Source organism: Antechinus flavipes, chromosome 3, assembly GCF_016432865.1.
Source record: "Antechinus flavipes isolate AdamAnt ecotype Samford, QLD, Australia chromosome 3, AdamAnt_v2, whole genome shotgun sequence".
Lineage (NCBI taxonomy): Eukaryota > Metazoa > Chordata > Mammalia > Dasyuromorphia > Dasyuridae > Antechinus > Antechinus flavipes.
The window spans coordinates 265,102,550-265,129,007 of NC_067400.1; the positions used below are offsets into that span (position 1 = coordinate 265,102,550).

The 26,458-nt window shown below is 35.4% G+C and overlaps 1 protein-coding gene across 1 annotated transcript in view; it reads right to left on the reverse strand.

The window, feature by feature from the left end:
• The window catches only part of TSPAN7 (tetraspanin 7), a 108,913-nt gene that overhangs the window by 19,788 nt on the left and 62,667 nt on the right, over positions 1–26,458 (reverse strand). Inside the window, exons 2-5 of the mRNA XM_051985034.1 lie at positions 11,159–11,347; positions 8,254–8,328; positions 6,185–6,280; positions 4,672–4,827 (exon numbers count right to left, since the gene is read on the reverse strand). Of these exons, the coding sequence (XP_051840994.1) occupies positions 4,672–4,827; positions 6,185–6,280; positions 8,254–8,328; positions 11,159–11,347 (516 nt within the window). The remainder of the gene's footprint in view (positions 1–4,671; positions 4,828–6,184; positions 6,281–8,253; positions 8,329–11,158; positions 11,348–26,458) is intronic.

Genomic DNA, 26,458 nt, shown 5'->3' on the forward strand with positions numbered 1-26,458 from the left:
CAAAGAGATCTTAAAGGAGGGAAAGGGACCCACATGTGCAAAAATATTTGTAGCAGCCCTTTTGGTAATGGCAAGAAACTGGAAACTGAATGGAGCCCATCAGTTGGAGAATGGCTCAGTAAATTATGGTATATGAATGCTATGGAATACTATTGTGCTGTAAGAAACAACCAGCAAGATAATTTCAGAAAGGCTTGGAGAGATTTACATGAACTGATGCTAAGTGAAATGAGCAGAACCAGGAGATCATTATACATGGCAACAACAAGACTATATGATAATCAACTCTGATGAACGTGGCTCTCTTCAACAATAAGTTGATTCAAACCAGTTCCAATTGCTCAGTGATGAAGAGAACAAACTATATCCAGAGAGAGAATCGTGGGAACTGAGTGTGCTCCATAACATAGCATTCTCACTCTTTCTGTTATTGTTTGCTTGCATTTTGTTTTCTTTCCCATTTTTTTTCTTCCTTCTTGATCCAATTTTTCTTCTGAAGCAAGAAAAATTTCTCTCTTGATAGTCTTTCTTGGTGATCTTATCTGTTTTCCAAGAGTTCAATTATAATCTCTATTCAAATAACTCAAAAATTTACATATTTCCAGCCTTCATCTCTCTTTCAAGCTCTAGTTCCAGATAGATATTTTCACTTGGCTCAATCAATTGACAGATTTTTACTAATAGTGCCAGGTGCTGTTCTAAGTACCAGGCATATAAAGCATGAAACAATTCCTATTTTTAACATTAAAACAGAGGTAAGAACAAGAACATATACAAGTATATAAAAGACAAATAAAAAGAATAAATGCAAATAAATACAAAGTTGCTAAATATAAGGTAGTTTGGGAGGAAGAGAATTAGAAGAACAAGGGATCAGGAAAGGCTTATTACTGTAGGTGGTACTTAGACTAAATCATGCAGGAAAAGACTGATTTTATGAAGAGGAAGTTATGGAAAATGGACAGCGAGTTCAAAGACCCAGAGACACTAGATGAAGTCTTATGTATGTATAAACAGAAAGAAGGCCAATTTGGCTGGAAAATAAACTGTAAAAGGGGAGCAACATTAATTGGGATGGGGAATAGCAAGGCTAGTGCAGTTCTGTGCTGGCAGCAGTGTAGAGGCCAGACCAGAGGGGCAGATGTCAATCAGGCCACCCTGCAATAGCCGAAGCAAGGGAAAAGGGGGGGCTATATTAAGGCAGTGACTATGAGAACAGAGACGTGATCATAGATATTTAGATAGATAGATAGATAGATAACTAGCACATCGCAGAGGTGACTGAGATGAGAATGATGCCAAACTAACAAACTTGGGACACTGTGAAAATGGTGGTTCTAGAGGAGTTTGGAGAATAGGAATTGAAGGGAGGGGAAAAATAATGAATTCTGCTTAGCACACAATGAGTTTGAGATCTCTCTGTAATATCCCATTTGAAATGTTCAAAAGTCAACTGGTGATGTAGAAAGAGAGCTCAAGAGTCATATAGATCTGGGAGTCATCACGTGGAGGTGGTCGCTCACCCGGGGCAGAGCCTTAGGGAATCCCCATGGTGGGAAGTGGGAGGTGGGTGAGGATCTGCAGCCTGATGTGGTGAATGGGGAGGAAGAGAACAAAGTCACAAAAGCCCAGAGAGAAGAGGAGTGGGTAAGTTAAGAAGAACAAGAACTGAGAGAAGACCACTGGATATAACAAGGGACCTCTGGTAATTCTGATGAGAGTAATTTCAATAGAGTGCTGAGGTCAGAGGCCCAGAATGCAAAGGATGGAGACATGTGAAGGAAGAAAGTGGAGGCAGGGAGTCTAAATAACCTTTTTGCAAGATAGCCTAAAGATATGGGGAGACAATTTGGGAACAAAATGGGATCTAATGAAGAGAAGATGAGTGAGGTATGGGAAAGGGATGGGATCTATCCAAGGCTAGAGAGGGAGAGTGTAGAAAAAGTAGCCTTAGCAGGGAAAAATGCCAGTTGGTTGTCTGAGTGGAGAGAAAAGGAAGAGACAGTGTAATATGTCAAGGGATTATGTAATAAAGAGAAGGCAAAAAGAGAGCTCACAGCAAATGGCCTTGCTTTTCTCATTAAAGTAAGCTAGGATCCTTAGTTAAGTAAAAGGTGGGAGGGAGAAATGTGGGAGTCTTGAGGAGAAAAGAGAGGGTTTATAACAGTTTCTATGGGGAGTAAGAAAAGGAATCAATTAGAGAAAAATAAAAGAATTGTCATGCTGCTGTAATAAAGATTCTATTCAAATTGGCTAACAGGAATTTAGAGTGTACCCAGTTAGTATAGATGAATAACTTCCTCTAGTTGCATTCAGTAATTATATAAAAGTGGAGATGTCAAATGGTAGAGTAATGGCAGATCTAAGGTTTGGCAAATGATAAGACTAATATAGGACAAGAGGTGAGGATTCCAGAATCAATAACAACATAGGACTGACATAGCTAATTATAGGGTAATGTCTTGATGAAAGCACTGAGAGATACTAGAAGGACTTAGAGGTCTGGAGAGTAAAAAACATTTTTAGGAGAGGGAGGACATAGGGACAATTAGAACTTATGGCCAGATAGATATGATGATTGGCTTTCTGTTGTGTTTATTTGTTTTTGTTTTAAAGGAAAATAGGTAATTTTGAGATACAAGGCTTGACCACTTAATTTAGAAGATTAAAGAATTGGAAGGTCAAGGGGTTTGTTCCCCCCAGTTTAACGTGGATAGGATAGAAGATGATGAAGCAGGTACTGAACTCTCTGAGAAAGGAAGAGGAATAGTATAATAATAGGCACTTCAAACTTAACACATTCAAAGCTGAAAACATTATCTTTCCCCCTAAAACTTCCACTCATTCATAACGCTCTTATTTTTGTCATAGGGATTATTATACTTCCAGACATAACCCCAGAGTATGTTTGTCTCTTCATTCTCTGCCATTCCTTTTCTTTCCATTCATGTGTCCATCAATTGCAATAGTATCCTTTTTGGCTCTCTTGATCCCTTCTTCAAATAAATATAAGGTGCGACTGTGTCACTATTTTGCTCAAGAATTTTCAGTGAATGCCAAGTCTAAGCTGAAGTGTACAATTTTGTTTGGCAATAAAGCCTTCCATAATCTTAAAATATACACCCTGCTTCTTTCTAGCTCCTATCACTCTCTCTCGTATTGGCCTACATTGGGTGTTCTGTACACATCATTTCATTTCCCCGTCTGCCTGAGCACTTGTGTTTCAACATGCCTGACACATTCCCCTCTTCATCACTGTGTTTTGGTTTTTGTATTCCCAGTGTTCAATATAATTCTTCTTAATAAATGCTTCCTGAATTGTGTGACCCTGAGGAAGTTAAAACCATGGAGTCTCCCCATATGTAAAAATTAAGGCAATAAGAGTTGTAACACCCATGCTTAAAACACATGGCTTTCTTACTTTTAAAGGATAATAGTCATCCATTGGTCTTAGGAACCAAAAATTTTGGTGCAATTCCAAATAAAGATAATTAACTATTTATTAAATTCTTCACTTCTACTATCCATTATTATACTCACCTTTCCCCTAATCTACAACATCACCCTCCCACATACCTCACTGAACTCTTGTAAAATATGTGCTTTGTAAACTATACAGCAGGACATAAACATGAGCTATCATTGTTCCCCTTCTTATTTCTTGTCTGTCTGTCTCTCTTGTGTCTCTTTCTGTGTTTCTCTCTCTCTCTCTCTCTCTCTCTCTCTCTCTCTCTCTCACACACACACACACACACACACACACACACCATATCCCTAAAACTAAACCCAGAAAAATGCATGCTAGAATAAATAAAAAGCTTATATGTGCATAACAGACAACTTGAAAAGTAGTTTAATTTTTTTTCCTGCAGCTTTCTCAAAAGATCTACACCAATTAAAATGGGATTTAGCTAAAATAATTCTTTAAGAACATTGGCAAGCTATCCCTTTAGCTCTGACACACCTTTTAGAAAATTATAATACAGGACCCCTTTCTTGCTCTTTTCATTTTTGTATTTTCAATTCCGTTATTACTATTTTGTGCTGCCTTTTACTAGATTCTCTTTGCAGCAATATTTTCCTTCTGATTTCATAGGGTTCAGGGAGTGAGTAGTACACTGAGGAAGACTTTGCTAGGTTTTTTTTTTTTTTATGGCAGCATAAGGTCATTAAAGTAAAGGCTAATATATTCACAAGAAGTACAATACTCACCATCAATCAACTTGCATTTCTCTCTGTCTCTGTCTCTGTCTCTGTCTCTCTTTTGCTCTAAGTGTTGGCCCCTAGGTTCTAATACTTTCATGTTTGCAAAAGAAACTCAGAAAGAAAAGTGGCATCTATTGTCTGACATAAGCAAGAGAGTTAACTGCATACACTTGCTAAATAAATCGAAAGCTATTTAACTTTTTGATAGGTTGTGACAAAAAGAGAAGGCAGACGGAAATAAGTAATGAATTTTAATGTTTTAGAATACAGGCACAGAATGAGGTACCAAAAGCATCAGAACCCCGATTCTCTTCTGTTGGTTTCTATTTCCAGCATCTTTTCAGAATCATGCAAAAATATCCTCAACTACTTCCTCCCAAATCCCTACTCTTAATCTACCATTTCAATTGACAAAATTATGAAGTTATTAAGAAATAATTTTTCATGGGCCTCAAGGGAACAAACCTTTTGATTGACTTTAGTGGCAGCCACAGTCATGTTGCGTAGATCCTGGGGGTTACAATCGCTGGTATTCATGCAGCAGCTGGGAGGGATCCCATGTTCTACAAAGTATGGGCTGGTACTCCAGTTAGTATAATTCTGGACACCACAGCAGCTCAGCTACAAAGAACAAAAACAAGTTCTGGGAAATTACTTGTATCATGATCCTCTTGCTTCCTCTTCACTAACTTTCTATATGAAAGAGATTGAAACCAAGAATCACAAGGTAGTCATTCCTTAATTTTTTTATGAGTTAATGCCTCACTCACCATCTTCCTGTCTTCTCCAGCTTATAGCTCATAATAGGAGACCTTCAGCATCCATGCTGATGCTCCCTCAGACATCTTCACGCCCGGAGCTCCTCTATTTCCTACCTTAACCATGCACAGGATTCAGATCCCAGATCTCACCATTACTCAGAAGAGTTTCACTTACACAATAAAAGCTAGAATAAGCTTGACCCCATTCCTTTCCATCTTCTCCAGCAGACTAACTTCAAAATTATATTCCCTCTCTTTACTCTTCAATATCTGTCCTATTTACCTATTTACTGATTTCTTTGATGCTTCAAATATGATCAAATCTTCCCAATTCTTAATTCACTGGACCCTACCAATCCCTCAAAATAATCACCCAACCTCCCTTTCTCAACAAAACTCTTAGAAAAAGTCATCTCATTCACTTTCTTTCACTTACTTCTTAACCCTTTGACTTCTGGTTTTTAATCTCATCATTCAACTGAAACTGTTCACTCCAAAATTACCAATTACTTTTTAAGTGACATAGCTGATAGTCTTTCTTCTGTACTTATTCTTCTGAATCTGTTGTCTCCACAACCTTCTAAAAGTTCTCTTCTAAATGAAATTTCATAATATGATTCTGTCTTGATTTTCCTCTTACCTATCTATTCAATGCTTCTTAGCCTTCTTAATTAATTCTTCTTAATTAGAATATCATGCGGATTATATCCCTAACTTTGGGTACGCCGAAAGTTTTATTTTTTCATTCCCTTGATGAACTTAAAAGACCCCATGTATTTAATTATCACCTTAACTCACATTACCTTTAGGTCAACAAGCCTCAAAAACTCTTCTGAACTCCAATCCACACATTACCTATTGGACATGTCATCTTTCTAGTGGACACAATTCTGCTATTATTAAGGCATGTATTCAGTAAAGAAATGTGTTTTGTTACTAAGGCATGTAATCCAGGAGAGACTTGTTTTTTCTGTGAAGTTCTTAGTCTCTGGATAAATTGTTAAAAGCCAATCTGTAGGTAACTGAGCTCAGGGGTGCTATTTTATCTCTCAAGCAATGACATGATCAAAAAATAAAAATAATAATAGTAAATCTTCACCCTGGGGAAGGCTATAAAATTAATGATAGTTGCACATCACAAACCATAAACTGCAATTGATGAATGACTTTGCTGAGAGTTCTCTTCTTAACTACCTATCTTGACATTTTAAACTTACACTCTCCTGCACATCATCCACTGCACGGCTTCTCTCATCATTCCCATTGTAGTTCTGCATGGCTTCAGTGTAGGTCCTAAGGAAGGTGTCCTTGATCTAAGAAAGAATAGCAGACAGTCAAAATGAGGTCATTTCACCATTTGAAAAACTCAGTCAACAACAACAACAAAAAGGATTGGTAAATCAGGCACTATGCTAAGTCCTGGGAATGCTAAGAAAAGCAAATTCATGTTAACACACTAGTTTTCATTTTTGGATAACTCTGGGAAAACTGCCAGTGAATTACAACTCATAGGAATTAGAGCTAAGGAGGAGACATACACAACTCTTAATGCTCAAGGAATATTCAGAGGTCACTCAGCCCAATCTCCTCATCTCTACAGGAAGAAATGAAGGCTTAGAAAAATGTTCCCTTAAAGTCTTATAACAAGAGGAGCTTTTTTGTTTATATATATACATATATATGTATATGTGTGTGTATATATATATATGTATTTTTTTTAAAAAACAAGAATGAAGATTGACTTTTCTTCATGAGTTGCTTAAGTATTAATGTCTAGAACTGACAATATAAATGGTAAATTGGCTCCAGAATTAAACAAAGAGTAGGTCTGGATTATCTTCAGGAATTTGAAAAGCACATTTAAATACACCAAACTTCTTCTAGAAACAAAAATCATTATTTTTAATGCAAAAAATTCTACTAGCATTATTGTTTGGCTGTGAGACATGCAATACAACGGTCTTTTAAGAATTGAAGATGAATAAAAGAGAAAGAAGTGCTGGGGTGAAGAACCAGCACACAGCTTGCTACATATAATCAAGGAATAATTTCAAAGAAAAAGAGAAATAAAAAATGTCAAGAGGGAATGTATATAAAGAGAGGCTGGTACTGATGACCTGCTTAAGGGGAAAGATGGTAGGTGGACAGGCCTGTTATCTTTGTGACGATGGGAGGTGAGGAAGATTCACAGTATGCTGGGTAGGGTCAAGAAGAGTCTTACAGGATAGGCAGCTATGCACAGGTTGCAATTTGCTTCAATGAAGGGGATAGCCAAACTTATGAAATCAGAAACTTTTTAAAGCATTTGAAAATCATGACTTAGGGGAGGTTAGTGATGAGCATAGTGAACTGACGGGGTAAAAAAATCCATTCCTGAAATACTACCTATCACCTGCTTGGGAATACTAGGGTCATGGTTCTATCATTTGTTTGTGAAAAGGTATTTATTAATGGAGTGTAAGCATGGGACTGCCAGAGATGGATAGTATTTAGGCAAAGGAAAGTCTGCAGTTGAAAAGTTGAAACAAGATAAAGAGAATACTACGTTCTGAGTCAGTGACTAATTAGTTTCTCTACACATCTGATTTGGATTTGTGCTCTTTACCATGGTTTCACTCACTCTCACTCCAAGTAGAATTCTAATGAAAAGGTCATTTTAGGGGATATTAAAACCAGCTGTAGAAATTCCCACTGCTTCTCAGGAAGGAAAAAAAAAAGAACTGATAAGCTCCACTGACCAACATTTGCTTAAGAAAAAAAAACGGAGAAAGCATTTCCTTTAAACCCCCTCTCTGAATTTTTGAAATAGTTTAATTTATTAATTTGAAAACCATAAACACACATATCTATATGTTTTTTACTGTTACTTCTGGGAAGATATAATATTTACAATGTAGCAAAGAAATTAATTTGGTCTGGCTCTGTAGCCTTGAAAATCCTCCCTCTCTTATGTGTGCATCATAATGAAAGAGGTATATTTCAAAAGCATATTAATTCTATAGAACATGCTTTGTCACTGTAACAAGGCTAGAAAATGGCTTGTCATAATGGGACACATATAGACTGCTTAAGAACAAATATCCAATAATTAGGCTTTGAATTTTGGCCAAATTTGTTCTTTTGAAATCATAATTTCAGCCTGTGATGCAGCTAAAAAACTATCACCATTCAAGTAAATAAACCAAACTCAGCATTTTGTATGTGCTATGAACATTTTCAGAGATTTCAGTGAATCTTCCCTTCTAAAAATCATATGGCTCCTGTTTCCTGATCTGAATGAACTTACCTCATGACGAAACACAAAACCTGAGATGCCAGCCACCAGCTCAGCCAGGAACACCAGGGACAAGAACATGGCATACTGAGAGGAAAAAGGGACAAAATCAAATGTGAAGAATTTAAATCAGGATACTTCTAGGAATAGAGATTTATAGCTAGAAGCTGGGCAATAAATATTGGGGTAAAAAACTTTAAAAATACACATTTCTCTTTCCTGTCCAAAAAGAAATCTCAAATATTTACCTCTATCGAGTCATAGATGGTGGTCTGATAGGGTTAGAATGGTGTTAGAATGCTATATTTTGATCAATCACTATGTGATCATTACATTGACTGTATGTGTACCTATCTGTATAGCAGGCTTAAATATTTTTGCTAGGTTACTTTTGTATATGTTAATGTCAGAAAATCCCCCCAAATGGGATTATTCCAACTGAAACAACAATAACCATAACATAGGATTAATGATTTAGGGATGAATAATGTACATATAACAATCTGAATATTAACTAGTTCATGGTCAACTCTTCTAAATGCTTTGCATACCATAATTTTTTCCTAATTACAAGAGAATTCTTTTTGCACATCCTTATCACTGTAAATAGATCACAGACTTTACCCAATGGGTTCTTGGAAGTATCACCTCAAATGCTGTAATATTCACCTGTAAAATTGCTGCTTTGTATGCAATGCTCACAAGCCTTTTACCAGGTTCAACTTAGTAACCAAAGATCCTTCCATTTATGTCTTTGGTGCTCACAAAGTGAGGAAAGGTTAGCAAAAGAAGTGCTAATCCTGGAAATTCTACCTTTTTCCATGGCACTAGCAGTGTTTATAATTATGATAACTAGGGTACCCTGGCCATTAAAACAGCCTGATGTCAGAAGTTGAAGTTGCTACATCAACCTACCTTACCTTCCTTTTCCTTCAACTAGACAACCAGTTTGCTATTTGCTACTGAATTACTGGTGTGTTTGTTTATGGGATAAAACTATCAAAGGGTAATATATTTATTCTGTTCAATTTGCAGGTAAGTTATTCTGCTGACAGTCCTACTACTGGCAACATAATATTGCCAGGTGAAAAAATAAACACAATGCTGGGGGTATAAAGCTTCTTTTCCCTTTTTTCCCACTATTTAAAATTTTTTTCCTTAGAATAATAAAAAGCGGAAAGGGTCCTTAGAGATCTGGTATATCTCTTTTCATTTTATAGAAGAAAAAAATAAAACCCAGAGAGATGCATGACTTGTCCAAGGGTACAGGCAGAGTTGAGACGACACCCCATTTCTTTTTACTGCTCTTCTTAATTGCTCCTAGATACTTAGTTTTATCTTGTAGTCCTATGGGTCTGGAGGAGTACTCAGGGGTTCTACAGTCTGAGCAGGGGCCACATTTTACATTTCTGTGTCTGTGCTGATATCCAGCTTAAGTTCTTTTACTGGGTCAATAACCATTGCTGCGAAAATAGTTGTCTCTTCTCCTTGCCCAAGGTCAACCCTCCCCCACTACTCAGACATATTAAAATGAAAAATAAACTCATTTTTGAGAAACCCCACATGGACAAGCCCAACTCCCAATACTTGGTGCATTCTAAGCAGCGCACACCAGTACAGGTTCATGCACATGCCCTCTATATGGGGAAGGCAGGGACATTTGTACATTTTACTTCTAGAGGGAAAGAAGGGAAAGGCTGATGGGGTCCTGCTTCCCCCTCCCAATGGAGGCTGACAAAGAGACCAATTAATCACAATTGTCAAAGTAATTTCTTCGATGTGAACTGGACACAGAACAAGTTCTGTCACAGGTAACAGTGACTATTGAGCCATTACCTCCCAGGACTAAGCTAAAGCACGTAGGGTAGAGTGAAAGACTTGCTGTCTTACCTATTCACTGGTGGTACATTTTACAGTTCCCAGTTAATGAAATTTGACATTAAGTAGGGACCTGGCTGCCTTTCATTTACAGAACTATTACAGCAATTCTCAGAAATGAAGAGTGTTATAAAAGGCATTTTCAGCACAAAATGTAGACACAGGGCTAGCCAAAAACACTAATAATCCAGCAGCATCCCAACCCCAAAATTCTAGCCCTTCTTTCTGCTTGCTAATGTAAATGAAGTATAAAAGGGTAAATATACTTTTAACTTTGGTCCTAACAGCTGGCATCTTATGACTACAGCAATAAATGAAGTGACTCATCTGACAAAGGAAAAATGTCTAGTGCTTCAGAATATTCACATTTATCTCCTGTTTACCATTTTCCCTCTTCTCTTTCACATTTCTCTAAATATTGGGTTACTGAGGAAGAAGAACACAATAGCTTTAAGGGGCAAAAAGCACAGCCGTAATTCTAGACCAGGATAAAGCAACCTGACATTGTGCAAACTTCAGCTAAGCTGTGCTCTATGACACAGCTGGATCTCTGGGGCTAGTGGCTAGACAGTGTTAATTTAGTAGCAGGGTGAATAAGCCAAATGCAACCACAGTTGAGATGAGAAAATGGATTTCCCAAAAGGGAACAAACCAAATGAAAGGCTGCTGGTCATGCTCCTGAGTTACTTGGTGAAAATGTGTACTGCAGCTGAAGGAAGTTTCTAGCATAGCATGTAAAGCTGGCATCAGGGCATTTTAGCATGAGGTTATAAAGGTTATCTTTACGTTCCCTAGCAACAGCTTTTGCCAGCTGGCCCCACAGAGGGGACCCACTGTTGTTTTAGCACTCTTTTTTGTGTTAATGAGTTTGGCTAAAATTGATTTTTGCTTTGTTTTTAGCAAGGAGCTAACAGCTAAATGAGGCTATATTGAGACCTTTCTTGCCTAAGGAAGCACCATTTCTCATCGGTATGACTTTTAAAAAAAATCACAGTATAAGCAATTCCAATATCACACCACATTACACTGACACACTCACCAGTTTTAACATCCATGGGCTTCCACGACATGTCGCAAAGCATCCAAACAGACCAAAGACCACAATGGTGGTACCAGTCCCAATGAGCACATAGGGAGCATTGGTGGAGTTCTCTGCAATAAGAGAAATGTATGTGCCCAAAGTAAGCTTTCCCCAGACTCCAACTGCCAGAAGAATAACACCAGTAATCTGAAAGAGAAGGAGAGGGAAGAAAAGGTGAAGTATTTAATTAGGATAAATAGTCAGGATTAATAGAAAGTAACCAATTTTTGAAATTTAAGTCAAGATGTCCAGAGATATGATGACTGTGATTCCAGAATCCTAAGTCATAATGTGCTACGGTTTTGTAACAAATAAAAAAAAATTTTTTTTAAATGTAACTCTTTTATATCCAATACCAAACCATGATACATGAAATTGATGATAGTTATCTAATGATTAATATAAAGAGGTATTTCAGTTCTTAGTTTTACAAAATACATGTAGGAATTACAACAAGCCAAAATCTCGGAAGTTCAAATATGACCAAAAACACTTAGCTGTGAGACCCTGGGCAGGTCACTTAACCCCATCTGCCTCAGTTTCCTCATCTGTAAAATGATCTGGAGAAGGAAATGGCTAACACTCCAGTATTTTTGCCAAGAAAGCCCCAAATGGGGTCACAAAGAGCCAGATATAACTGAGAAAACTAGAGAATAATATGCAGTCTTGGGTAAGTTATTTAAGCTTACTAAGCCTCTTTTCTCATCTGTAAAACAAGGCCAAAGATAATAACTCCCTGAACTATTGTGAGGGAAATTTATTTCAATGATTGTATAAATCCAAGCTAAGTATTGTTATTTTTTGGAGAAAAGGATGACTGATTTCCTCTTTTAGACTATATTTTATTAGCAAAATTACCATTACATTAAAAACTTCTATATAAAAGAGCATTTCCAAACCCTACTGATAAACCATTTTGGGGAGTTCTCTTTTCCTAAGCAATATTCAATACTATAAAATTCAAGGACAACAGTAGAACTTGAATAGTCCTCCTGGACTAGGTGTAACTGTATTTGCCCAGAACCCAAAACTGCGTCACCAAATGCTGTCCAGGGAGTGCACTTAAATTCTAGAATTTAGCAACATATATTATGCTATTCTTCAACTCTACTTCTCTTTTTTTATTAAGAGATAATAATGCATATTCAAGAAGGGTTAGAATATAATTGAGGAAAAAGTAGAAGAAACAACTTGGCATTTTAAAAAATAGAACTAAACACATAAAGCTTATAGCTGGTCGTGATCTGCTATTATTGATAGCGAAACAGGCATTGGAAAGAAGTCAGATGACACGTTCAATGTTCTCTGCTGACATCTGGTGGACAAGTAGTAAACGTTTCTATTTCCTTTCTCTTTTTTCCCCCTATTTATACCTAATTATTGGAGGAGAATATAAAATGTTACCTCATCTCATATACAGGTGTTTAAAAAATTTTGGGGTTAGTATAAAGGTGAGATATACTTGAGAGCCTATATAGGAAAGAATAGTACTATGTATATGTGTATATGAACACATCTTTGTGTGTATTTGTATATATCTACAACTTGATTTCAATGAATAACTCTAAAACCAGATCATCCAATGTCCTGAGCAGTCAAGAAAACTTGCTATATGATATAATAACTTAACATTCAGCAATTCAGAAATACACCTTACATACCAAAGTAATTCTGTGGACAAAGCATATTTTGATCTTACATGGCATTTGACAAAGTCTCTCACAATATCCTCATGAACAAGAGAGAAAACTAATCAATCCACAAGTATTCATTAAGTACTTAACTATGTGCTATAAACTGCTGATGCTGATATAAAGACAAAAAATAAAACAGAAATATGTCTCTATATAAGGATACAGAAGGCATACAAAAGAAATAGAAATGACTTTAATTGCAATTGTAGAAGAATCAGAAAAATATTCATGTAGAAGATGGTTCTTGCAGACAATGATGGATTTTGCAAGGCAAAGATGAGGAGGGAGTGTATTCTAGACAACTGATACAGCCACTGCAAAAACATGGAGAGAGGAGATGAATTTCATTATATGTGCATGAGGAACAAAAAGAACTTCAGGTGGCCTACACATTAGAATGTAGGAAAAGAAGAAGTTTACAAGTTTAGAAGGATGGATTCACATTCAAATCATGAATCCAAATCTGTAAAAGATAAACAGATGAGTTTTTATTGTATCCTACAAGCAAGAAAGAATCACTAGGATTTACTGAGTAGGCAAATGACATGGTTTGATCTGCCTTTAATGAAAAATCATTTTTGTAATTTTGTAGAGAGAATGGATTATAGTGGGAAGAGATTTGAGACACAGACACAGGTTGTTGCAATAATCTAGGAGAGAGGTAATAAAGACCGAAATTAAGATTGTGGTTGTGTGAACAGAAAGAAAGGGACTAGGTAAGAGATGCGATGTAAACAGAAATGGCAAGTTCTGAAAACTAACTGGATATTGGGGTAAGGGAAAGTAAGGGGTTGAAGGTGATGATAGGTTTCAGTGGATTTGGGATCAGTTAATTCAAATGGTTCTAAAAAGTAACACCTTCACTGATTCACACTGATTCACATAGGTTGCTGGTGAAGTCTTCAGGTGCTTGTCCTAGGTCTTTTACTATTATATAGTGGGCTTTTCAGATGGCATGAGAGGTATGATGTACAAGCTGTTAATTGAGGGAATTAACAATTTTTCTCTGCCCTATTTAAATCAGATAGATCTGGCATATTGTGTTCAGCTCTGAAAACCACATTTTCAGAAAGACAATGACAAAATGAAGCAGGTTATAATGATCAGTTCAAGGAACTGGGGATATTAAGGCGTTTATGAGAATATAAGGGGGACACACAATAACAATCTTCAAAAATGCAAAGGCTTATTATATGGAGAAAGATTATCTACTTGTTCTCCTTGGCCTCTGAAAGCCATAGAGACAGTTATTAGAAAAATACAGTTTGAATGTAAGGAAAACATTTTTTGACAATTAGGTAAGCCAGAAAATAGAACATTTCTTCTCACTGGACATCTTCAAGTATGGACAAATGCTTTGGGAGGTAAAAAAAAGATGTTGAGGGAGGCACTCTTATTGAGGTGGAAGTTGGTCTGTCATCTCAAACTCTGTAAAGTTAACATTTCTGCCTCAAACTTGGGAAAACATGGAGAATAATGTAAGCTATAGTATAAAGTATAGCTTATCTACAATAATTGTTATATCAATGTATAAAATTTATATATGTCAATGAACTTATATACAGAATGTTCTATATGCAAAACTAAATTAAGACTTTTGGGATGTCTTATATAGTGCTGGGAATCATCTGCATGGAGAGGCTAATTAAACTTATGGGAGCTGATGACATCAACAAGTGAGATAGTATCTAGGGGGAAGAATGCCCAAACCAGAGCCTTAGGGAACATACCCATACACAGTTAGTGGGCATGATTTCAATAAAGAATCAGCAAAGAGATTCAGGAAGAATCATACAGTAGAAGTTGAAACAGTAGAACAGTGTCATAAAAATCTGAAGAGAAGAGAATATTTAGGAAGAAAATATGATCAATAATCAAAATACTTCAGAGTTCAAGAAGATGGGAACTGAAAAAAAGGTTGTGAGATTTAGTAATTAAAGAAATATGTGATGTGTTTGGAGAGCACAGTTTCAATTGAATCATGAGATGAGAAGCCAGATTATAAAGCATATAGAGAACTGTGAGTGGAGATGAAGGGAAGCCACCTAATATATTGGTTTTCTCAAGGAGTATTAGTCAAGAAGGGGAGAAAATATGTAGGATGGTAGGTAGTAGAGATATTTAGATCACATGATTTTTTTAATGAACATATTTGTAGGCAGCAGAGAAAACAATAGTAGATAGAGATGGAAGAAAGACAAATGAGGGATAGCAATGGAGGCAATCTGTTAGAGATGATGGTAAGGGATAGGTTTGCCTTGGCAAGAAATGCCACCTTTTCTTGCAAGATGGAATTGAGGAAAAATAGTGGGAAGAGATATCTAAGTAATATGTTAAGGGTGGGGAGCTATTAGTGAAGGACCTCAATATTTTTAGAAAAGTCTGAGAAGTCCTCAACTAAAGAGATAGGGGATTAAAAAAAAAAAAAAGGAAATAGGTGTTATAAAAGTCTTGAAGAGAAAAGAAAAGTTATAAATTAGCCACAGTCATTTTTGGATCACCCTCAACAACATTCTTCCCAATTCTTAAATCCAAGCTAGTTTTAGCATGTTTCTAAAGTTTAAAATGAGATTACAACATTTGATCAGTTCCCTTCCCCCTAAACCTCTCCCCCAGCCCAGAACCCAAGAATGGAGTCAATCTTGTAATCTGTGTGTGAATTTTTCTTTCTCCTTTTCCTCATCTGCAATACAGCCGTTTTCTCAAGGAGAATATTTTCTGTTTTGGGGAATCCCATATCTATATCATAAGGCCATGAATTTAAAACGGATGTTTCTGCTTTCTTACTAGGATGAACTTTCTAACTTCCTGAAATAACTTGTTTCTGGGAGTTGAAAGAGACACCCATTTCTCAAATAAGTCAGTATATTTTATTTTAATGACTATAACTAATTTTTCTTCCTTAAGGAAAAAAAAAAATACTTTTGCTTCCAATCAGAAAACATAGTGGCTTCAGAAAAAGACACAGTAGAGTCATAAGGTAAACCACAGTACATGGCCTGGTGCAAATATCACCTTACAACCTCTAGCTCAGCCACAAGCTACCACATCTAACAGAACATCTATCAGCAGTAGTGATTAAGGTTTACCACCTCTTAGGATCAAAGCACTGGGATTTGAGGAGACTAGAGATCATAATTCAACCATCTAATTCTTTTGTACATGAGTTCCTATTTTTTTTTTTTTTTTTTTTTTGTATGTGTCATGGTCTCTTTGGCAATCTGGTGAAACCTAAATACTTCCATAGCTTATTTCCTAAATTATCAATTGAAGGAAATTCTTAATTTCAGATAGCAATTTAGGAAAATAAAGATGCGATTTTTTTCTCACATAAGTTATAGACTCAATCTAGTAGATGTCAGAATTTATATATGCATTTATATAGGACCAAAGAATTTGGTCCTGAAGAGCCCTGAGAGATAAGGAAACTGAAATCTGGAGAACCTATCCAATGTCAAGCAGATAGTCAAAACCTATCACTCTTTCCACTATTACACATTTTTTATCTATATGACCAGCTCAAAATTTATGAGCACTTACGGCTATTGTAAATGTAAGCTGAATGATCAAGATGAATTTTATAAAAAGGAAAGTATTCCTCTGAAGAAACATCAAGAATTGGGAATGTTTGTGTACTCTTAGTAAGCTAACTCAATTTTGAGCAAGAGGAGTCATTGTAAAGGCTTCTTGACAAAGATTTATCTTTTTGGTCTCTATTCCCTGTAGAAGAAAAAATAAATTTTTATGTGATTATTGATGCTATCCCTGGTAGCAATTTCTCTGGAGGAGAGATTACCCATAGAGAGAAGAACAAAAGGTTAAAGACTGGTCTTGGGGAATGCCCACCTTTAGGGTTTGGGAGAAGAAAGGAGGCAGAACTCTCAAAAGGGCTTGGAGAAAAGCTGAGCTAAAACAAAAAAAAGCCAGGAAAAGAAAGGAGGGAAAGTCAGCAGTCAGTAGAAAATGTGGATCAAGTGTATAGTTGATGATTAAAATAGTGTCAGTATGACTGAAAACACAATCTTGCTTCAGTGGCATCATGTTCTGTTCCAAATAAACCAGCCTGGACATGTCCCTTTTTAATTAATTACCTTCATACTTCTATAAAGCCTCATTTAATTATAGTTTGTATTTAAAGTATTACTTTACTAAAAAAACTGTTGGAGTCATGTTCAGTGGGCAGAAATACAGAAATTAGTACAAAACAAACTGTTAAGAGTTCTGGGTTTCCACCTAGATTTTAAAGGAGAGCCTTCTGCTATGAGATGTTTAGATTATATATTAAATAGTTATAGGGATTTAAAAATATATACATATGAGCTCTTAGGGGATTATAATTCTGGATCTGACAGTTCACTGATTCAATATATTTAATTTCTCTATTTATGAAGTAAAGTAAATGATAATTTCATAATAAACTAGATTCCTTTATTCCTGGCTAGCTTTAAGACTTCACTAAGTGATCAAAGACAAATTAATTAATTGATTTCCTCATCTGTACCTTGATTCCAAATGAATAGACTGGAGGAAATTATGCCTGAGACAATTTCCATCTTCTAATGTGCCATGATTTTGTGGAATATAACTATTATCATATAATGACCATGATCAAAAGGAGATATGAAGACCTACAGTTAGATATTTATTCTATACTAAGCATTTCTTTTTTTAAAAAATATTTTATTTTTCTCAGTTACATATAAAACTTTTTTTTACATTTGTTTTTAAAATTTTAAGTTCTAGATTCTTTCCTTTTTTCCTCCTCAACCACATCCTATCTCTGAGAAGGTACATGGAAAGTTTTGCAAAACATTTCTATGAAAGTCAACATATTGCCAAAGAAAACAGAGATCGCCCCAACCTCCCCAAAAAAGAAACCCTCAAGAAAAAATAAAGCAAAAAAAAAAAAAAAAAAAGATGCTGCAATCTGTATTCAAACACAATCAGTTCTTTCTCTGGGTATAGATAGCAATTTTCATCCTAAATCCTTAAGAGCAGTCTTAGATCATTGCATTGCTAAAAATAGCAAAGTCATTCATAGCTGATCATCCCACAACACTGCTATTACGTTGTACACAGTACATTTCACTTTGCATGAGCTCAAGGAGGACTTTACAAGTTTTTCTGAGAGCATCCTGCTCATCATTTCTGAGACAATAGTATTCCATCATAATCATATAGCACAATCATTCAGCCATTCCCTCACTGATGGGCATTCCTTCAATTTCCAATTATTTGCCCTAAGAAAAAAATATAAATATTTTTTGTAAATATATAGATCCTTTTCCTTTATTAAAAAAATATCTTTCAAATTACATGCTTAATAGTGGTATTGTTAAGTCAAAGGACATATATGACTTTATGGCCCTTTGATATATTAAGCTTTCACTAGTGTCCTGGGAGAGCTTTTAATCGCTGATGTGGAAGTAGGTGTGTGCTTCAAGCATACAGGTAGGTGGGTCCCAAACCACAGAATGCATACTGAGTCCATTTTTGGTATGTATGCTGCTGCATTTTTATATTCTGATATTTGTTGAAGCTATTAACTCAATTAATTTCTTTACTGAATTCTTAGTATTTTTCTAAGTAAAACATGTCATCAACAAAGGAAATCATTTTATTTCCTCTATCTTTACATATTTTATTTACATATTTCATTTCTCTTGTGTTATTGACATTGTTAGTAATTTTATGTAGAATGAATATAAAATATAGAATTTCTATATTTTCTATTCTATATTCTCTAATTTTTCTATGTTTTCAAATTTATACTTTATATAAAATACAGAATTTGAACAAATGTGTGAAATAATTGAAGGAGTGGAGTAAAACTTTGCTTTATGTCTGTATTTATTCAAAAGGCTTCTGGTATATCCCAATTACATATGATGTTTGCTTTGGGTATTGGATAATTTTTATTGTACTAAAAAAAAAAAAGATTCCTCTATGTTTATGCTTTGTAAAATTTTTCATACAGATGGCCTGGTAGACAACATAGTGGACAGACCACTGGATCTGGTTTCAAGAAGGCCTAAGTTTGAATTATGGCTCAGATTACTAGCTGTGATTCTGGACAAATCATTTAACTTCTCCAAGTTTGTTTCCTTTTCTATAAAATGGGGCTTGATATCACCTACTTTATGGGTAGGTGTAAGGATCAAATCAGATAACACATGTATAACTTCTTTTTAAAGCTTAAAGAACTATATAAATTGCAAACTGATGGTGATAATGATTATGATAGTGATTCACTCTATACTTTGTCAAAGACTTTTTGTCTGCATTTTTAAAATTAAAACACATGGTTTGAGAGATTATTGTCTTTAATATGATTATATTGATTATTTTCTTAATTTCGAATCATCCTTGCATTCTTGGTATAAATTCTACTTAGTTACACAATTAATGATATCTTAGATAAACTGCTATAGTCTGACAGGATTTTACTTAACATTTTGGAATCAATATTCATTAATGATACTGGTATGTATTTCTTCTTTGCTTTATAGTTCTATGATTTAGGTATTAGGACTATATATGTGTGATAAAAAGAATGTGATTTTCAATATTGTTTGAAAATAACCTGTAGCATTCAGAATTCTGTAAATACATCAAGACTAAGAATTTTTTCCTTTGGTAGTAGTTCCTTCATAGCTCTATTTCCTTTTCTGAGAATGGATTATTTAAGATTATTTACTGTCAATTTGGTGTTCTGTTAGTTTGGGCATTTTATATTTTCTAAAGAAACTGTCTTTGGAATTCTTCAAAAAGTAATTGAAAGAGCTCTAGCTCTGATTAAAACATCCTTAATCCTTTATTCCTAAATTCCAAATTGACATCTATGCTGCTTTTTAACCTACCCAGGAAAAATCATAATCATGACCTAAGGATTAGTAACCTTAACTGAGTTGACACCTACCAATATTTCCCAGAGAAGCTCTGGAAATAAACAGATTTTCCTGTGCTCTCCCATGATCTGCTCAGGCGAAAACTATCTCTAGTGACTACCACACATCCTGAGCTTACTGCATCTAGCAACTCTCTATACCACTGAAATACTGTATGTATCAAAGACACTTTCAAGGGACTAGAGTAAGTAAATGTTCTTGAACAAGATCAAATTCCATTTTCTAACACAGGAGGGCTCTGGTGGCCATAGACTCAAAATCATTATTTTTCAGCATTACAATGGTGACCTACCTCTTATTTAAGGTAGAAAAAGGGGTGGGAAGAGGACACCATCTATATATTTCAACCAAAATTATCATGAGAAACAGATTGTGTGCAATCACACATTTCTCACCATAAAATTAATATGCAAGGATGGGAATCTTTTCCTTTCAAAGGTATTGTTGAAACACATTGAAAGAACTTCTTACAGACTGAACATTCCTTAATCTCTTAAACAGATTTTGTGGTTATAATCCTCCCTTCATTCCTTTATATACAAGGAATAGGCTATAAAAATTTATTGAGGGACAGATATATAAGGGCATTTAATTTTTTCCATTGTGTGGTAATATTATTTCTACCTCCACCTACTCTATTCATATAGAATGGTCTCATTCCTAAGATCTCATGACCATTTTTACCTATTCCATATCTATAAGGACTTCTTTCTTCATTCTCATTTACTCAATTCTAGCCACTCTTCAAAGATGTATTTCTAGTCTAACCTCCAGGAAGTCTCTCTCAGTAATTTATGAACAACAGTGGTATCTCTCCTTTTCTTTCCTTTTCCAGACTGCTTTGGCCCTTGTTTGTAATTATTTTAGCCTTTACTGTATACCATCTTACATGTTTCATGTCTTGTCTTCTCAAGCAGGTTTCAGGTTCCAGGAAAGCAGGATAACTTTGTGAAACAATTACAGCACATAGCTAGTTACACAGCAGATGTTCAACCCATCCTAAAACTAAATTAGTTTAGTCTATTCATTAAAATTCAATTCCTACCATTGAGGAAATTGACAGGATTAGGACAACAAGTGGTTAGTTGTCAAAAAGCAGTGAACCACAAGGACTCCACCTTGTGACTTACTTCTGGGGCTACTTAATTTCTATTCAATTATGGGTCTAGCCCAATTTCTGTGTTATGAAAAAACTTCATTCAACTGTGGGAATACTTATTGTATTGAACTTAACCCTCCAGAAAATGTTCACTAAGGACCTAGGTTGTGCTGCCCCAAAACCTGGTCAGATCCAAAGAGTGATGCAAGGAATTTTCTCACAATTGTGCATTTCAAGCAACCCTTGTGTCTTATCTGAAAACAAGTTCCATATTAATCAATCATTTATTGCATTCATAATCCTTTGATTGTTTACAAACACTTGGGGAAGCAGAACACCTCTTTTCCTCATTTGAAAGAATCACTCATTCACTCTCCTCCTTAAATCTTTCCTCCAAGCTGAAATCAGATTATCTAATGTTGAATTGTTTCCTTTAAATTAATTGACAATTTGATTGTTTTTAATGTATAAAAGTCTGTCTTTCCTTGTTGTTTAAGATTAAGCCAAGGAAGATGCTTGTTCCCAATACATTAGGTAATTGGCATTTATTGTTTACTAAAATAATATGCTTCTTGAAAACTCTTGTATCCTCAGTATTTTCATCTTTCACTGCCATACTGTCTGTCTGAATTCCTAGATAGAACTGAAACTGGTTCTAACTAAACTATGAGAAATTTCATGCTCTACCTGCTTTCTATTTAATTGAATAAACTTAGCTTTACAGAAGCCTTCTAATTGGGACCACTGTTAGAATATAAAGTTCCTTGAGAGCAACTTTAACACCTGGCCTATTTATTTCTCCAGAGCTAACTACAGTGATCTACATATAACAAAGACTTAAAAAATAGTTTTACACTCATTCCACCTATTTACAGATATGCATTAAAGCAGACATCTGAAAAAGAGTTCCCAACATGTTGTTCCTTTATAGCCCCAAGCTAGAGCTCCTAGATTTTGTGGTCAACTGAAAGGAATTTTGGCTTTTCCCAAGCTAAGATTAAAACCATTTGATTGTTCTGGTGTTGTGCCTCAGTTTCCCCAAACTGTTCTGCCTCAGTTTTCCTTAATTGTTCTGCCTTAATCCCCCTCATTGCAATCCTCTTTTCCTATTCATTAGGACTGAGATAATTAGGGCTGTGGAGATCTAGCCACTCTGGCATTCCAAAAGAGTCATAAAACTCAGATACCTAATTGGCATCCTCTACCTCTATCTCTCCAGACTTCCTGCTTCTAGCTGAATACGTCCTTCACTCCCAATTTATCAGAATTTATGGTCCTTCCTCCAACCTGTTAGAACTGGATTGATGGTCCGTTCTTGGAAATTGATGGTCCGTTCTTGGAAATTCCTGCTCACCAGTGTTCCGACTCAACCTCTTGCCTTTGTCTCTCCTGATTGCTAGAGCCCTATAAAAATCAATGGAATCTCACATTCAATGCTGAATTTTTTGAGACAAAGTCCAATTCAGCTCTGGGGGCAAAATGGATTCTGCTCTTCCCCCCAGACAATCTCTCCCTCTCAGAAATTCAAATAAAATATTAAAAACTCTCTGTTCTCTATCTTGCCTCAGTTTCTCTGGCATTATACTATCTATTCACATCTATATGACACTTTCCAGATTATGAAGATTTCTCCCCACACACAGAGAATCTATGAGAAAGTATAGGAATTATTCCCATTTTGCAAGTACTTTTTGGACAAAACTTTTGATACCTCTTAGGACAGTTGCTCTTCTCATTTCATAGAGGAGAAACCTGAAACTCAGAGAAGTAGTCACACTGATTCAGTAAAAAAAAAAGTCATCCTAACCTCATATCAATTACAGTTTTTTTCTGTTAATTTATCTGTTGTCCTTATTTACAATTATATAAGGAAACAACTGAAAGATTCTATTTCATATATGTCAAGATAGAGGGTTTGGAGGAGAATAGGGATTGCATGAAGGTAAAAAAAGCTTGATTTGCTTTTTTTTTTTAATCTCATTGTGCCATGTTATAAAGGAAGACATATGGGAAGATACCTCCACCAGAAAAGGAAGATTAGAAGTTGTTACACAAGCCATTAAGTCTTACTAAGAAAAGGATGGAAGAATAGGAAGGGTAGTCTGCTCTTAGGAATAGGTATGAAGAGCTATGTGTAGAGCTGGGGTACACTCAGCTATAGTGAACTTATATTCAGTGACAAAGCTATCAGTTTCCAATAGAAAAGAAGATCTAATAGCTTTGTTGCAATGAATCAAAGCTGCCTCCCTCCCCCAAAAAACCAAGGTAAACTAATTTTATATGCTTAATAAGCTTCCTTGCTTATTACAGCAAGGAAGAGCTGTTACAGAATTTATTAAGTTCTATTTCATAAGGATGACTAATTAATTTTTACTGACAGCTACATGAACAGAGGACAAGAACTCTTTTAAGAGAAGTTAAGAGTGGAAAAAGAATTAAACAAACTTGTCATCCATTATAGTTTATGTTTCCTTTCAGCTGGAAGGGAAATTAGAGGTCATCTAATTCAACGTCTCCATTTTATAGATGAGGAAATTAAGGCCCAGAGGGATTGTGACTTGTACACAGCAACCACTCATCTAAAGCTACTGGTGGTGCCAAGCTCAGTTAGGAAGATCTGAGTTCAAATCTGATCTCAGATAATTAATAGCTATCTTCATAAGCAAGTCATTTAACCTTTTTGTCTTAGTTTTCTCATCTGTGAAATGAGGGAAAAACCCAAGATTTTTATAAGAATCAGACCTCATTGTAAAGAACTTAGTAGAATGCAGTAATCACTATGTAAATGTTAGCTATTATTATTGCTATATAGCTTATTTTATACCTATTTGTTTGTATGGGGAGGGGGAAATTAAGTTGATGTCCAAACAAAAGATAAAAATGATTTTAAAAATAAATAAATGAAAAATAAATGAATACATATTTGTTTAATATGTATATTTAATAATAAATAAATAAAAGCAATGAAAATGCTAAGCCTCAAATCATTCATAATCCATGATGAAATATAAAATATTATTTATAATTTATGGCTTTAATTATATTACTTTACCATTCAAAACTGTCAATGGCTTTCCAATGCCTCACTAATAAGTCCAACGTCCTTAGCCTAGCATTTAAGACCTTTATGAAGTCTGGATCCAATCCACATTTAGTTGCTCAGTTCCCATTGAACAATCCATAATAGAGATCCATAGACATTTCAAACAAAACATCCAAAACAGAACTAATTACCTTTCCCACAAAACCTACCCTTCTTTCAAGCATTCCTATTCCTATTTTGTATTATCCTTTCCCTTTTGGTCAATCAGGCTTACAACTTCACATCATCCTCAAATCCTCCTTATTGCTCATTCAAAGTTGCTAAATGTTGTCATTTCTACTTCATGTCTCTTGAATACAACTTCTTGTCTCCACTAACACAACCACCACCTCAGTTTAGGCCTTTATCACCTCATCTCATATATCAACAGCCTTCTAATAGAATTCCTTATCTCAGGTCTTTCCTTACTTAGATCCAACCTCTATACAAGTCTTGAAATGATTTTTCTAAAATATAGGCTTGACTTTGTCACCTTCTCTACCTATTGCGGCTCTTTTAATACTTTTAGGATCAATTATAAATTTCTCTATTTGGCATTTAAAAGCCTACACAATCTGGTCCCAACCTATCCTCCCAAATTTGTGAGGCATTCTTTTTCCTTTCCTACTCCTATGTGGTCCACCCAGACCTGGCCTTCTTGCTGCTGCTCACTCATGGGGCATCCCACAGGTCTCTTTGCACTAGCCATTTCCCATACTCTCCTTATTTCTCCTTTATTTTTTAATGCCTCCAAATACCTCCAAAAAACCCTCATGATCACCTTTGTTAGCAAACCTTTCCTTATCTCATTTGGCCTCTTATCTTCCCCATTTCCATGGCCAGTGACTTATTTTGTTTTAATTTTGTATATATTTTATTTTTGCATACTAACATGTATGTATGTTATTTCCCCCGCAAAGAACGTAGTATGCTTCTTGAGAGCAGCACTGTTTTGCTTTGTCTGTTTCCTTAGAGCCTAGAATGGTTCCTGATACATAGTAAAGAGCTTAATAATTGCTTGTTGACTGATTTCTGGATTCATTTCATACACTGCTCATCCACACAGATCTAAGCTTCAAGCAAAATAAACTTTTTTTCTGCACTTCAAACAGGTGTGTGCTTTTTCTTATGCCTGCACTGCTTTCTGTAGAATTCTACCCATTATTCAAGCCTAGCTCCAATGCCTGCTACCTCTTTTATGAAGGTTTCTATGATTGCCACAGCTAGATATTATCTCTTTTTGTTCCATAACTCATAGAGCCTTCTTTTGGGTTACTCCTTTGTACATTTGGTAGTAAATTACTTGTTTACATCTCATAACTCCTAGTATATTGTAAATTCCTTGAAGGTGGGAATGTCTTTTATTTAGCTTTGTAGCTTCCAGAAAAATTTCACTAAGATCAAGGTTGAAAGACACATACTCTAGCTCTTTTTAAAATTTAAATCCCTATGGTTATTTTCTTCAGAGTGGGTCAGAAATGGAGTCTCAGAAGTTCTTTTTTTTTTTTTTTTTTTTTAGGATAAATAAATTCCAAATCTTTCCAGTTTTTAAAAAAGATACTACTGGCAAGAGGTTGGGGGAGGAGGAAGAAGACAGTCCTAAAGTAGAAATAGGATAAAGTGCATGAAATGTTCGCTATGGAGAATCCTGTAAGTTTCTGACAATACTCTTCACAGATATTTCTTTGGCAGTTTGCTGAAATGGCTAAACTCACAGGAAATGTTGCATTGCATTTTTTTTCTTAAAAGAATTTTGATCAGCACTGTTGTATAGAAGACGGTTTATTTTCTTTTCCTAGGATTTTTCTTATGCTAATGAACAGAAATTTCAGGAATATAGCTGAGCAATTTCTTGGGATACTGTAATTTCATTGCCTTTGATCTATGAAAAAAAGGTAATAAACTATATAATTTTACTTCATACTCTGAAACAAGAGCAATACAAGTTGATTATAATTAGGTCACAACTAAAATGAGACCTAGTGTATGAAAAGGTAGAAAAGTTTATCAGTCTCATTTTTTTTTCCCCTAGCAAACATATCTTATCATCAAGGTCAAAGGAAGTTAAAGTTCAAAAATAGCAAAGAAAACAACAAATGGCATAGAGGCCTTTCAAAAACACCCCAATATAATGGACCTATTGTAATTTATGTAATGCAAAACACTTTCTGATACAAGAATACTAAAATTTTGCTATTACATAAACTCAACAACAAATTCAATCCAACCAAACATTTAAGTGCCTACTAACTATAGTACTCCAGGGATGCCCTGGTGGCTCTCTGGTGTGATTTCACCAACACAGGTTACTCAACATGAAGGCATCAGAGTGGCTCAGTGCACAGAGCATCAAACCTGCCAAGTCATGAAGACCTGAATTCAGATATGGTCTCAGACACTAGCTGTGTGATCCTAGGCACATCACTTCACTTCTGTCTGTCTTAATCCACTGGAAAAGTATCTTTACCAAGAAAA